General features: G+C 39.5%; 1 protein-coding gene across 4 annotated transcripts in view; it reads left to right on the forward strand.

The window, feature by feature from the left end:
• Window positions 1–13,750, forward strand: part of ARID4B (AT-rich interaction domain 4B) — a 107,093-nt gene that overhangs the window by 38,527 nt on the left and 54,816 nt on the right. For all 4 annotated transcript variants that reach the window (XM_063124351.1, XM_063124354.1, XM_063124355.1 and 1 more), the window contains exons 3-5: window positions 2,936–3,046; window positions 5,208–5,273; window positions 9,814–9,904. In XM_063124351.1, coding sequence (XP_062980421.1) covers window positions 2,936–3,046; window positions 5,208–5,273; window positions 9,814–9,904 — 268 coding nt within the window. The remainder of the gene's footprint in view (window positions 1–2,935; window positions 3,047–5,207; window positions 5,274–9,813; window positions 9,905–13,750) is intronic.

The raw sequence follows: 13,750 nt of genomic DNA on the forward strand, positions 1-13,750 counted from the left end.
TGTAACACAACCAGGGATATTCTGGGAAAACAGTGGTGGAGCCAAGATCACTGCAGGTGAACATTGTGTCTCATTAGTGATGACTGTGATACAATCCCACAATAAATGGCTGCTGTAGACTTCCCCTGATAATGGAGGTACCATATATCCTTCATGAATAATAGCTTATTGCTCCATGTATTTGTCTGATCCCCTTTTAAAACCATCTAAATTGGTGGTCATTGCTACACTTTGTGGTAGCAGATAGCATAGTTTAAGTGTGCACTGTGTGAAGACATAATTCCTTTATGTATCTCCTGCAGTACAAGGAAGATTTAACCCCAGTTTATTATGGTCTCAACAGAAAATAAACTTGCTGGGCTTATTTTCTTTCTTCTGATAATTTCTTTGGTATGTTTGCCAAAATGAAAGCAAGGAAGAAGTCATTCAAGTCAGCTACATGATTTGTTAATTGAAATAAAGGATTTTTGTGTAAGTTATATAATGTCTGATATATTCTGCTCTTTTAGTAATCATAAAGAACGTTTACAGTGGTATTCAATGGGGCCACTGTACCTCCGTTGGTTCTGTTGTGCTTGTGGGACTCACTAATTGCACAGTGGGGCTTTGGATCTTTTAAAAATAACCCAGAAACAAACAGCAATGGTTGTTTCCGGATTGGGTCAGATCAGTGGAGCTCCCTTTTGTGAGTTCCACTGACTTGTCCTGTTCTGGAAATAGGTGTTTCTCCTTGTTTGTGGGGTAGAAGTGCCAAAGCGCCATTGCTCAAGCAGTGAGGGGGAAATGCATTGCTTGAGTATGCCTGGTGAGCGTTGAAGTGTGCGCAACATGGGGGCAGAGAGAGAGAGATAGTTCTGTGCCCTATCATGTGACTTGCGGTCTGCCTCTGTGGGGTTTAGATAATGCTAGTGGTATGCTGTGATTGGGTTACACCATATATTAATCTCAGTCATTCCAAGGTGCTTGAGGAACTGTTCCCTAATAGTTTTCCGTTCCATCAACTTAAATGGGAAGGAAAATACTAGAGTTATAAAGGCTTTTTTGGGGGGGGGGGATTTTTTTTTAGCGGGGGGACATTTTCCCTGTTTTTTCTTCAAGGACAGTTTTTGTTTTCCCCCTGAAATAACGAACAGCTTTGGGTTGTGAAATTATTATTTTTTAGATTGATGAATAGAATATTAAGACAAGGTGTTTATATATTGTTACCCAAGTTTTACTCCCTACAAATGATTTATGAAAAACTATGTAATATGAAAAGTTTTAAAGAAAGACTAGAGATGAAAATTTCTGGAAATAATGAAGCCACGGGGGATTTTTTTAATCCTCTTTGTAAGAATTCCCAGCATAATTATTTCTTCCATTTGTTAACAACATTATTGATGTAATGCACCTTTTACTATTAGATGTTTTGGGATGCTCTAAGTCATGCTCAGTTTCCCAATATATGAGTAGCGTCACCATAGCATAATGTGGAACCAAATGTGCATTATTGACTATTCAGGTTGTTCTATAAAGTCCTGTGTTTTTGGGCTTGTCCAAGTTAGATGCTGCAACAGTCAATTAATTTAGTTCTAATTCAAAACCCACAAGTGAAACTAACACTGAAGGCTATTCTGTCACTTCCACCAATGCAACTGAGTACCAATGTTTCTTTTTCAAAAAATTAACTTTGAGGCTTGCATCTACAGAACTCACTGCCACAGTTTTTAATAAAGTTGTCAATTAGACTCCAGCACTAGGGAATACTACCTCAGCTATAAAACCTTTTAACTGATGGGAGTGGTAGGCCAGAACACCTAGAGGGCCTGATCTAGTTCTTAAAAATGGGCTCCCTGAGGAGAGCCCTGTAAGAACTGCTGCATGTCAAGCAGAATCTGCAGGATTCTATAGTAGCAGGCTGCTCCATTCCTTTCTGGTTCTTAGTTGGATCCTGATCAAGAGCCCATACCTACACTGGTTTCTCCTGTTCCTGAGTAATACCATGAACATCAAGACAGATGTTTCATTGTGGCTTCAGGGCTTCAGTGTGGTTCATCATCACTTTTGCTCTTGTGGGTCTTGGAGCAAGGAGGGGGGTTCCATAGCCAAGGTGAGGGCCCAAACAGTGGGTTCCCCTTGTTACTTAGATGTGGTGCTAGCAGGGGTGGTGGGTTTTGGCAGGTTCTGTTAGGGTTCTTGAGATCTTACTCTTATTGGGACTGCCATATTCCTCTACCCCATCCAGAGGAGGTTTCCTTGAATCAGGGTCGAGATCCACATGGATGCTGACCCTGGCTGACATGTGGGTACTTTTGATGTGATACATGTAATGTAGCCAGGCTCTGAAGTTAATCAGGTTGAAGTGTAGAAACAGTGGCTCAGTAGGAGTCCAATTTAGAATTCCATCTATTCTGCAATGAATTCCGTGTACAGGGAGCATCCTGCAGATGTAATAAACAGATTATCTGGTGTGAAACAATGAGGGCTAATAATATGTACTTTAGGGATGGCAAGAGATGATAGTTGGGTAAGGGCCGGAAAACTGAATAAATGGAGCACTATCATGAGCATAATCTATGAGGTTAAATATTTACTTAGAATAATGTGATGACTTATTTTGTTTGATATATACTTTTAAAGTCTGTTAGATTTGGTTACAAAGATCTTGAGAATTCATCTTGTATGTGAACTTCTATTAATGAATATTTGTATGCATATTTGAATTGCTTGGGCTTGATAAAGATCAGTAGTTTGATTATCGCCACTTACAAGAGCTGTGGTAATTTGAGCCAGGAAAACGTCGTATCAGACTTAGTATTGTATGGTTTATTTTTATAAATGTATTATAACATTTTTAAAAATACTGACTCTGTGTGTGTGTGTGTGTGTGTGTGTGTGTGTGAAATATCTGTGGAGAGTTTAAAAGCCAAGTGTGTTCTTTTTTCTTACCTTCTAGGCCCTTGATGAGCCTCCATATTTGACTGTGGGCACTGATGTGAGTGCAAAATATAGAGGGGCCTTCTGTGAAGCCAAGATCAAGACAGCAAAAAGGCTCGTCAAAGTCAAGGTATGTGTGTGTGTATTTGTGCTTTTTATATTGTATTTTGTATTTGTGCTTTTAACCTGTTGGTTGTCTTACTATAGTTTTAAATTTTGTGAACTGCCCAGAGAGCCTCGGCTATTGGGCGGTATAGAAATGTAGTAAATAAATAAATAAATAAATAAATAAATAAATAAATATTTAAAATAAAAATCTTGCAAAGTGCTCCAAGTGTGTGAGTATTATGGTGAGCTATTCTGAGAGAGAGGGAGAACTAGGAAAACTTCTTCCCTAAGATTGAGTGGCCAGCTGCTCTCCCCCGCTAATAGATTAACCAGCTATCAGCTGGGAATTTATAACAGTTTAAGATTATTCAGGTGGTGGTCACCAAAAGAAAGCAGCACCAGTATAACATTAGCATTGGGTTGCTGTTTTTTAGCAGTAACTCCAAAATGTTAACCGTTCATTAATCACATTTTAAAATGTGTAATTGTAACCATCAAATCTGGAAGACATAAATTAGAATTTTTGCAAACAAAACGGTGTCATGAGAATTTGAGATGAGATTCCCCCCTCCAACCCATTGATCTCAACTCTACCATATGTTGAAGTTTAACCAAATCCTTAAATACAGTATACCAGGTACTAGTTCTTTTTGCCACTTGTTCTCTACTTTGTATGGTGGTTGCATACTCCTGCACATAAAGTGGGAATTGATGGACTTGGATTGTTAGGGCACTCATCCATGTCTCTGACTCTCACTACTTTACTGAGATGGACTAAAACAGTTAAACTATGCTTGCACAACAATATATACCTATTTGTATATTTTATTGTTTAACTTTAACTCATAGGCATGTGATCGTGCATTTAATAGAATGGGGTTTTTGTGGGTTGGGCCATAGTGCCAGCATTTTCCAACATGTTTACTTTTGGCATATCACTTCATAGCTAGAACATGGTTCTCAGTAATGGGCTAGCTATACCTGCTGTCATCCCAAATGGGCTTTAACTATATGCATTAGGGATCACAGATAGATGAGAGACATTCAGTTTGATTCAAACTTGTTGCTGCTGTCCAGTTGGGTAGCTTTCACAGGACTTGAAATTTGCAGTGTCACTGTGAACATACATAGATGTAGTTGTTTCATAACATTTTCTTCAAAATATCTCCTATATGGAGATTTGGTACTGTTTGTTTAAACAGTTTAGTTCATCACTTAAGTTGAAATGAGTCAATCTTCTAATCATATAATTGGTTGCCAGCCCTTAAGGTTTCATTTATTAGATAAAACATTTACTGTCTTGATGATCCCACTCAAAACATCCAAGTTCTGTGGGATTGTAGTGCTCCATCAAGGAATCTATTGTCAGTCCTTGGCAACAGCTCAGGCAGGAGGCTCAATGTAATCAAGATGGCTGGGTCACATCTGGAACTAAGTCAGCAATCCTGGAGTTAGGGAACTAACAAGTTACTCTGGCAGACTCTGAGAGCAACTGGCAGGTTTTTATAGTCAGGCCAGTGCAGCATCTGGCTGTTAAAGGGCCAGCAGCCTTTTCCTTTGACTTCTCCTAAGGAATGAAGGTTGGAGATGGAGGGGAACCTGTTGTGGATTGCTCACCAGGGCCTCCCTTGTAACTAGAGGAGTCAGAAGTCCACTCCTCAGAGTTAGAGGGTAGTGGCTTCTCCCCAGAATCACTGTCACTGGAGGCTTCAGTCTCTGAAGGATGCCAATCTTGGACCATTACAGGGATGAGTAAAAACCTAATGTAGGAGCATACATGTAGTAATCCCATTTATTCTTACAGCACTTGGTTCTGGGTTAGACTGACGGTGACTTAACTCAAATCTACTTCGTGCTGAACAGAGATCTGAACAAAGGTTTCCACAGTCCTAGTCCAGTCTATCTTTTACATTAGCCCCCCACGTTCCTTTTAATTGAGCTTTTTAAATGGGTGGCAATTCTAATATTTCAGATTCTTTTTCACGTGCTGTTTAGTACTACAATCTACCACAAAATCTACTACAGAATAGGGTGCTTCCAAACTGGAGGAGTGGGAGGAGAAAATATGCCAGATAGTGGCATAATCTGCAGCTTCTGTAGTCTGCTTAAACCCAAGATCAAAAATATGATAGCTACACTTATCCTTGCACTGCTTTTATTGTCCTTTGAATTGTGTATTCTAGGTAACGTTTAGGCATGATTCGACAACTGTGGAAGTTCAGGATGATCACATAAAAGGCCCTTTAAAGGTAATATATTTGCATAGTAATAAGCATTTGCTGACATATCAGTATATTTATAGTAAAGTATATGAAAGATGTACTTACTGAACAATTTAACTACTAGGAATTAAAATTATTTTCTGGAAACTGAAAATTTATTATTTAAACAGGATAGAATGTAGTTTGCATAGTATTAAAATGGGGTTAAGTTGTTTTGATCTGTAGAATTTAGGAAGAGGTAACTTGTATCTGGCATAGTACGTAAGTGATTAGAATAGATTCTGAAAATACATGGTTTGGCTTCCAAAGTACCACACACATAGGTTCAGTTCGCACAGTGTGGGTTGTTGTTTGAACAACCCATGGTGAGCCCGAGAGACGATAGGCTTCACTATGGGTTGTTCTCCCCCTCCTTCCCCCTCAGTCCTCCTGCTGGCCCTGGGACATATCCCAGGGGACTTGGCAGCAGAAACCTACTTGTCTGCCACCAAGACCCGCTCACTGCAGGAACTGCACCCCCGTTATACATTTATTTAGCCATTTGTGCAAAAATGGAGCTGAGAATGCCCTCTTTTTAAAAATTATTTTGTTGCATTTTGACAGCTGTTAGTGTGAAAGGGACTAAAAAGGGGGTTGCTTGTAGATCTCTTTGAAAAAGAGTCTCTATGAAAAAGAGTTACTGCCAAAGTGCTGCTGGGCACTGTTGGAGGGGCTGTCACTTGTTCAAGAGCGGCTGGGGTTTCCGCCTCTCTTGCTGGGCAGCTCGCTTGCCAATGTCTGCAACCCATGATGAGTTGACACTGCTAGGTTCGGATGACACTTCAACCCATCATGGGCTCTACAACAAGCCCTGGGCTGTTAGAGTGGCTTTGTGCACCCAAGCCACCCTGCAGAAATCTGTCCGGGTTCACATGACACGGCAACCCACCATGGTTTGTCACTCATAATGGGTTGTCAGGTTGTGCGAACCCATTCATGGTGTTTGAGAGTGCACCAGGACTTTTCTGGCTTCTACTTTTCACTGCAGGCTTTTGGGATCTTCTTCTTCCCCACTCCCAAGAAAAAACACTCTTAAGGGCTAGAGGGCAGTACAGAATGAAGTGCAATTCGTGTGTTGTGCATTGGCATGTGCCACAGTACAGATGTGGAAATGCCTTCTTGTTTACACAAGGGGCTCTTTGGATCCCAATTTGTGTACAGTGTCTTTAAGCTGTTCCTTCTGGTAAATAAAGATTTAGGCTACATGTGAGCAACCCATGGTGCATAGTTTGCACATAGCCTTGTCAGGAGCCTCTTAGGATGCCCAAGCCTTCTTCAGCAGGCTAGGGTGAGTGGGAATGTTATGTGGAGGAAGTGTGCAGCAATAACCCTTCCCGTGCATCTCTTCCTCATCACAGTCTTGTATTCCTTACACCACCCCCAGCGCCCACTGCTGATTTGCACTTTTCTCAGCACCAGTCACCACCTGAAAATTACCTCCTAGCATTTACAGATGTCAGGAATTCTTCTTCCATTGTCCTTGCAGCCACAGCTGGCAGTTCTTCCCAGTCCCCAGATTCACTTACAGTTGCTGGTTATATTGCACTACACACCTTGTTTAATCTGGAATAGTAAGTAGTTTACAGAGGCCAGTCCTATCTCAGCTTATGAACACCTTGTCCAGGAATTGCAGGTCTATTTTCCAACTCAACACACGCTAGCTAGATAGTGGCTCAGTTCAGACAACATATTAGTCAACGCAGTGTGAAAATTCCACTAATGGTTGAGTTTTTAGAAGGTACTCCCCACACAATATGTTCTAGCTCCATCGTTGTGTGACTGTGGACTAACATGGAGTTAAGTAAAATCTATTGTGATGTTTGATTGACAGTTCCTCCGCCCTCTTTCCTCCCCTGGTCCTCCCACTGGTATCCCATCAGCCACTGCTGCAAAAAAACACAATCTCGGCAGCTCTGCCAGAGCAGCACTCCCTCCTTTTGTCACTCTTGCCAGAGAACTCTACCCAGTGGGAAAAGTCCACGGAGCCCGCCACACAACACAATGGTTGTGCAGAAACTCTCCTCTGCATAGTGTGGATATTCAGCGTGGAGTGTTTTCCAAAAAAAACCTCCACCGTGGGGTGGAGTTTTCCCACCAGACAACACATTTCTCCATGTTGGTGTAACAACTCCACCGTGGAGTTCTAAAACCACCATTGAGAAACGTGTTATCTGAACTGAGCCAGTGTCTGCCTTAATGCTTTTGGTAACATTTTCAATATTGCACAATGTGATGCAAAGAACCTGTTGCACATGATGTATTCTGGTGATATTTCACCGTGTATCACTAACAGGATTGTGGGCACATGTTGCCCCTATTCTAAGCAGTATAGGTATAACCACTTGTCTTACTGAAGTGTGTATTTTATGTTGGTAAATAAAATGCATCTGCGGCTGATCTAATAATTCAAAATGCACGCTGCAGAAATATATTATCTCATTGAAAACAATGAGTGGTAAGTAATGTCTCCTCATTACCATTACAAATTAAAGCAAGCACAGTCCCTATGATGGAGAAAATGTAGACTTTCCTTTTGTTCTCTGCAATATTAATTGCTCCTTTCCTGTGAATGCTACAGAGAGCATAAGAGTAGAGACAACATAAAGGCAAGAATGAAAAGAAGCATGATAATTTTAAATGGAACATTTAAAAGAAAGCTTTAAAATGGGTGATTTTCTCCCCTCCCATCCAAAAAATCTAAGAGCTTTTACACTGATTAGAGGTTTTCTCTTCTTTTAATCATCTCAGAGATGCCGAGGAGTTGGAACAGCAGTGCATACAAGTTAAGGCTTTTAGGACACAGAACTAAGGAATTTGTCTGGCTTTTGTTTTAGGCACCTATTGTAGTATACAAGTTTGACTATTAGCTCTTGTTCACCATCTGCTGGCAGTAAGAAAGTAGTAAGTAGGCACATCAATATACCTGAAAAGTGCCTTTTGGCAGCATTTTGGGGTTAAATTTTAAGAACCTGGCCTTTAAAAATAATTTGGGCATGCTGATCTATTTTTTTTAAAATCCGCCATTTCTAAGTAGAATTCAGAAGTTCTTCTGCTATAATCCAAAATGACAGTTATATGGTGGAATTTATGAATTACTAGCAATCAGACCAAGTTTAGTTTGTTTTATTTTCACACTTCAATATCTATAATTCTAAATATTGAGATGTGTCTCATAAATTAGTATTTGCTTTATGCACATTATACTACATGCCTGCATTGCCATTTATTGCTTTTATTGAAAAATAAATACACTTGTGTGACAGGATGTTGGCCAGTTGTGTAATCTACTTCAAGTCATCTGAACAGTCACATTATTAGGTGTCCACTTTGGCAGAAATCAGTAGTGTATGGCAGATTCCATCAGCAGTAGTGCTACTGCTACAATGCCCTTACTTTTTGGATTGTTTCTCTGAGTACTTTTTCAATTTTTGGATTTTCATTTTGTTCCTGTATTAAACATGCCAGTGTTTCTGAACATTTGAATTCAGAAAATTTTCATGAACATTCATTACATAGTTATATTTAATCATCTTTCCAGGTCCAGGATAAAATCTGTTGGTTTTGCCCTACCCTGTGCCTGTTTACACTTCCCTGTGCCTGTTTGCATTCTCCTTCCCTCTTTATTGTTTACTACAACTTATTAGATTGTAAGCCTACGCGGCAGGGTCTTGCTATGTACTGTGTTATCTGTACAGCACCATGTACATTGATGGTGCTATATAAATAAATAATAAGAAGAAGAAGAAGAAGAATGGCAAAAACCGCAACCTCTGTAAGCTGGCTTGCAAAATGTTCTGTGCTCACATCACATCATGGCTTTTCATCCCTCCCTTGTGTCCTGCAAGTGGCACTTCTTGAATCTGGAGATTTTCACCCTCTTGACTAACATTCAGTGAATCGTGAGGTTCTGCAACCAGAAAAGAAACTCTGCTATCCCCCATTTTTTCCTGGAACTGATTTATAAGCAATATTCATTGGAACTTCACCAGAGGACATATTTTATCATTAGATTTTGTAGAAGTTGCCCTCCAATATGTACCGTGTTCTTAGTTTAAGTGAAAACTCTTCCTTTATAAAATAATCCTACTAGTAATTCTAAAAGATATGATCTTGATACAAAGATATTAAAAGCCTGGAAGAAAGAATGTGACATACACTACTGCATTTAGATTACTTGATTTAGTTTAATTCAATGGAATGTTACACCTATCCTGTGAAGATGCAAAGTGGTGAAAAAGCTTTAATTTTGACCAAGTTTATGCCAGATACCTAATATTCAATTTGGAAGCCATGTAATTTTAAAATTAGTGTCTCCCAACTGAGTTAAAGCCATGTTTTGAACTTTTAGCACCAAAGGTCCTCTGGTGTTCTTTTCCAGGCCTTTTTTCAGAAATCCAGGTACACATAATACTTAGTTAATTAGATTGATTTCTGAAAATAGAAATAACATGTTATAAAATAAAAAAGAGTATGTTCAGTATTTTCTAATTAAGTACCTGCTTTTATATAAGTGGCTTTTATGTTTTAGGTAGGAACTGTGGTGGAAGTCAGGAATCCAGATGGAACGTATCACGAGGCTGTCATCAACAAATTAACAGATGCTAGTTGGTACACTGTAGGTAAGGAAAAAAACTAACATTATTTTTCACCAATCCAAAAATTACATGTCAGAAAGCAATGTATTTTCTTTCTTGTTAACCAAGGCCTGGTGTATGTTTTTTAAGCACTTTCTATTCTCAAAATATTACTTTAATTGATAGCTATATGTGTCTGTATAACAATATTCTTGGACAGAAGCTGCTTAATGACATGAAAATACACTAGACATGGAGATGGGAATGGGAAGAAAAGAATAAAGAATAGCAGCAAAGTAATTTGGGCAAAATGAAGGGAATGAAAGAAAGTTATGAGAAAGTGTAGGGCTAAGTAAGCATCCTTGGCCTAGTTCCCAAAGCTTGCAAAAAGGTTAGCAAGCATGCCTATAACTAGCTCAGTTTAAGTTTAATTTTTGATTCTAGAATATGATGCATATTCAGTAGATCTAAAAATGAGTAGTGTCAAATGCTACTGATGTGTCAAAAATCTTAAATGAGAAGTTGATTCTAATTTATAAATGTTAGAAAAGTAAAAACTCAAAACTCCAGAGTTTCTTTAGGTGTAAGCTCACGTGGGAAACATGTTGCCCTCCAGACGTTTTAGGCTAAAGGTCTAATCAGCCCTAGCCAGCCCAGCCAGTGGTGAAGGGAGTTGTAGGCTAAAACATCTTGAAGGCCACACGTTATTCACCCCCTGGTGTAAGGCTATTTTGTACTCATGAATTCCTTTTTGTGCTGTGCTGAAAGTTGTTTCTCTTGTGCATGTAAACAGTACATCAGGTGGGTCTTAGGCACTACCTAGTGCTCGAGGTAAAATTGCTGCTCCAATTAAAGCTTTTAACTGTCCTTCCTGCTTTTGTACGTCAGTTTTGTGATTTTGCATCACTGAAGTGGTCTTGTATCTGGCTCTCTGCCTTCTTCTGATTCAGGCTTGTCCCCACCCACCCATTTTCTCCCTAACTTATGCCCGTTTGTGTATTGTCTGTTCTCCTTTTCAATTCCTTTTTTTAGGGTGGGGGGAAAAAGTCCTCTTCCTGCTTGTCCGTGTCTCCTCAGCTCCCACCCTGGTGTTACTGCAGCTTCTCAGTCCTCATTGTGAACCATTGTGGTGTAGTGGTTAGAGCATTGAACTTCAAGTGGGAAGACATGGTTTCAAAGCCCAATTCACTGATTTTAGGCCAGAAAAACATCTGCCTTTGTTTTCGTCTCCCCCTCTCCATTTTGGCCAGGCCTTTCCCCCTTGTGCCTTCAGCTCTGCCACTTGCTATGGGGAAAGCAAAAGAAAAGTCTGTTTCTGCTCTCAAGTCTTCCCAGCAGTCTCCCCTAGTTCTTCACAAGCCGCCTCCAATGTGGCCTCTGTGAATGAAGGAAGGCAATAATGGTGGCCATTTTCAACAAGAGCTAATTTCCACTTTTTGTCCTTCCCCTGTGCACCACTCAGAAATGGCATGGCATTCCCTTGGTGTCAGGAGAGTCCTGAAGGTTTATATAGGCAGAACCAAACCTAAGGCAGAACCTATTCCTGCATTAAGTAGTTTCAACCTACCAATATCTTTGCCTATCCTACAAGAGCAGCCATGACCTCAGCAGCTTTTTCCCTTAATGCATCGCTGCCTGAGATTTGTAGGGCAGCTACTTGGGCAAACTTGGCACTTTGATTAAACATTATAAGCTTGGCTTCTGTGCCTCTGCTGAGGTAGCCTTTGGATAGCATGTCTTGCAACATGCCCTTCCCAGACATTAAGCAGCTACTACTCTTTTGGATCCCACCCTACATGGGTCAAGCTTTGGTATGTCCCACCTGATGTACTGTTTACATGTACAAGAGAAAAGACCATTGGTCACTTACTGAAAAAGGGATTTCTTTGTGCATGTAAAACAGTGCATCAGGGCCACACCCTAGTCTTGAATTCCTTTAAAGCTACTTTCACAGAATCTGAGAATAGTAGAGTTGGAAGGGACCTATAAAGCCATTGAGTCCAACCCCTGCTCAGTGCAGGAACCTACCTTCAAGCATACATGTCCAGCTGCATCTTGAATGCCTTTGGTGTGGGACCTCTAGGTAATTGGTTCCATTGCTGATAGGGCTTAGTTTTCCTATTTTTGACACACTTTGTTTCTTTCCTAGCCTTGTCTGCAGAGTGTGGGAGGTGTCTTGGTTTTTTTTTGTATTTCCGCTGTTCTCACTGATCCTAGTACTTCATGAGCTTGTCATTGTAAACTGAGGTACAAAGGCAGGAAGGACAGTTAAAAGCTTTAATTGGAGCAGTGATTTTGCCTTAAGTGGTGCCTAAGAGTCACCTTATGTACTATTTCACATGCACAAAGTAATCCCTTTTTCGATAAGTGACCAACAGTCTTTTTTCAGTTGCTCTGTCATGTATCGGGGCATCTTGTCAAGTAGTATGGGAACTGCCCCCGCCCTACTCCATGTACACATGGACTTCTTCACACAATCCATTCCGAGTAGAGCCCTCAATATATTGGCTCCCTTTCTATAGAACTCCTTGCCTATTGATGTCAGGCAAGCAGCTGCTGAAGACATTTTTATTTGAACAAACTAACCAGCCGCAGTTTTATTAGCATAATTTGATTTAAAGATAATAATGCTGTATTTTGATTATTTTTCCTTCCTTGTTACCACTCAGGAATTTTACTACTCAGGAATTTTATTGGATGTAGAATGGTGTATAAATATTATAAGTAACTAAATTCAAAAATTAATTCAGAGCTAGGCTTATTAGCGAAGTGTGTGAATTCTAGTCCCACCACAATAGTGTAACAATATGATATGAATTTATCAAAACAGATTTTGTCAGTTGAGGTTACGTAATTCGGGCTTTATATAAGATGATATTTGTTACTTTTAACCTGAGATTCATTCCACAGCTTTTGATAGGGATTTCTTCCCTTTCAAGTGCTATTTTAAGACTGTTATTTTCACATACAGAAAAGAAATATATAGGTTTTATATACATTCCAGTATTAAACAACATTTACATTGCTGTTTTCTGAGAAAACCACAAAATGTGGGCAAAGTGTAGAAATTGACCAATGGGATACTTATTTTAATTTTCTGTTGAAGATATATTTATAACAAAAATGAAGGAAGAACGACCAGTTTTTCAAGGAGTCCTGGGTAATCTTAAAGACTTATTGTGTGGCATGAATTTTCATAGGCTAGATTCTACTTCTCAGATGCAGCTCCCCACCCCACCCCAAGATAAATTACTGTAACTCTTTGTCTATGGGGATTTGGAAAATCTACACTGGGGATTATTTATTTTTTAACCAGAACTCATGTCGAAACCAAATTTTGGCCATGTAAGGTCCTTCATTTAGAATCTTCAGTATGATGATTTGTCCCCCCACAACAAATTATCTGATCTCAGTATGAAACTGACAATTTAATTTCAAGGAATTTTTGGTAAAGTAATACGTTATAGCTTTAATCTGAAAGGATATGCTCAATTTTAAGCAATTTATTTATTTATTTATTTATTCAGTTTATAGTCTCCCTATATACAAAGTTCTCTGGGCAACATACAGAGTTAAAAACAGTTTTTAAAACCCCTACAATAAAAAGAATATAGCTTAGAAGCCATATAAAACAATCAGCAAAGAGAAATAAGAATACTAAAAAGGGAAAGCCTGCCAGAATAACAGAGTCTTTAATTCCTGCTTAAAAACATTCAAAGAGGTCAGCAGACACATTCCAATTGGCAGGTCATTTCAGAGTTGAGGGGCGGCAAAGTAAAAGGTCTAATTTCATATTAGGTAGTCGCAGCAGATAACCCTCAGAGGACCTTAAATGGTGGACTTTGCCTTTCTTTCAAAAGCCTATAGAAGGATATTGCAATATGGGAATCA

Source organism: Elgaria multicarinata, chromosome 4 (assembly GCF_023053635.1).
Source record: "Elgaria multicarinata webbii isolate HBS135686 ecotype San Diego chromosome 4, rElgMul1.1.pri, whole genome shotgun sequence".
Classification (NCBI taxonomy): Eukaryota; Metazoa; Chordata; class Lepidosauria; order Squamata; family Anguidae; genus Elgaria; species Elgaria multicarinata.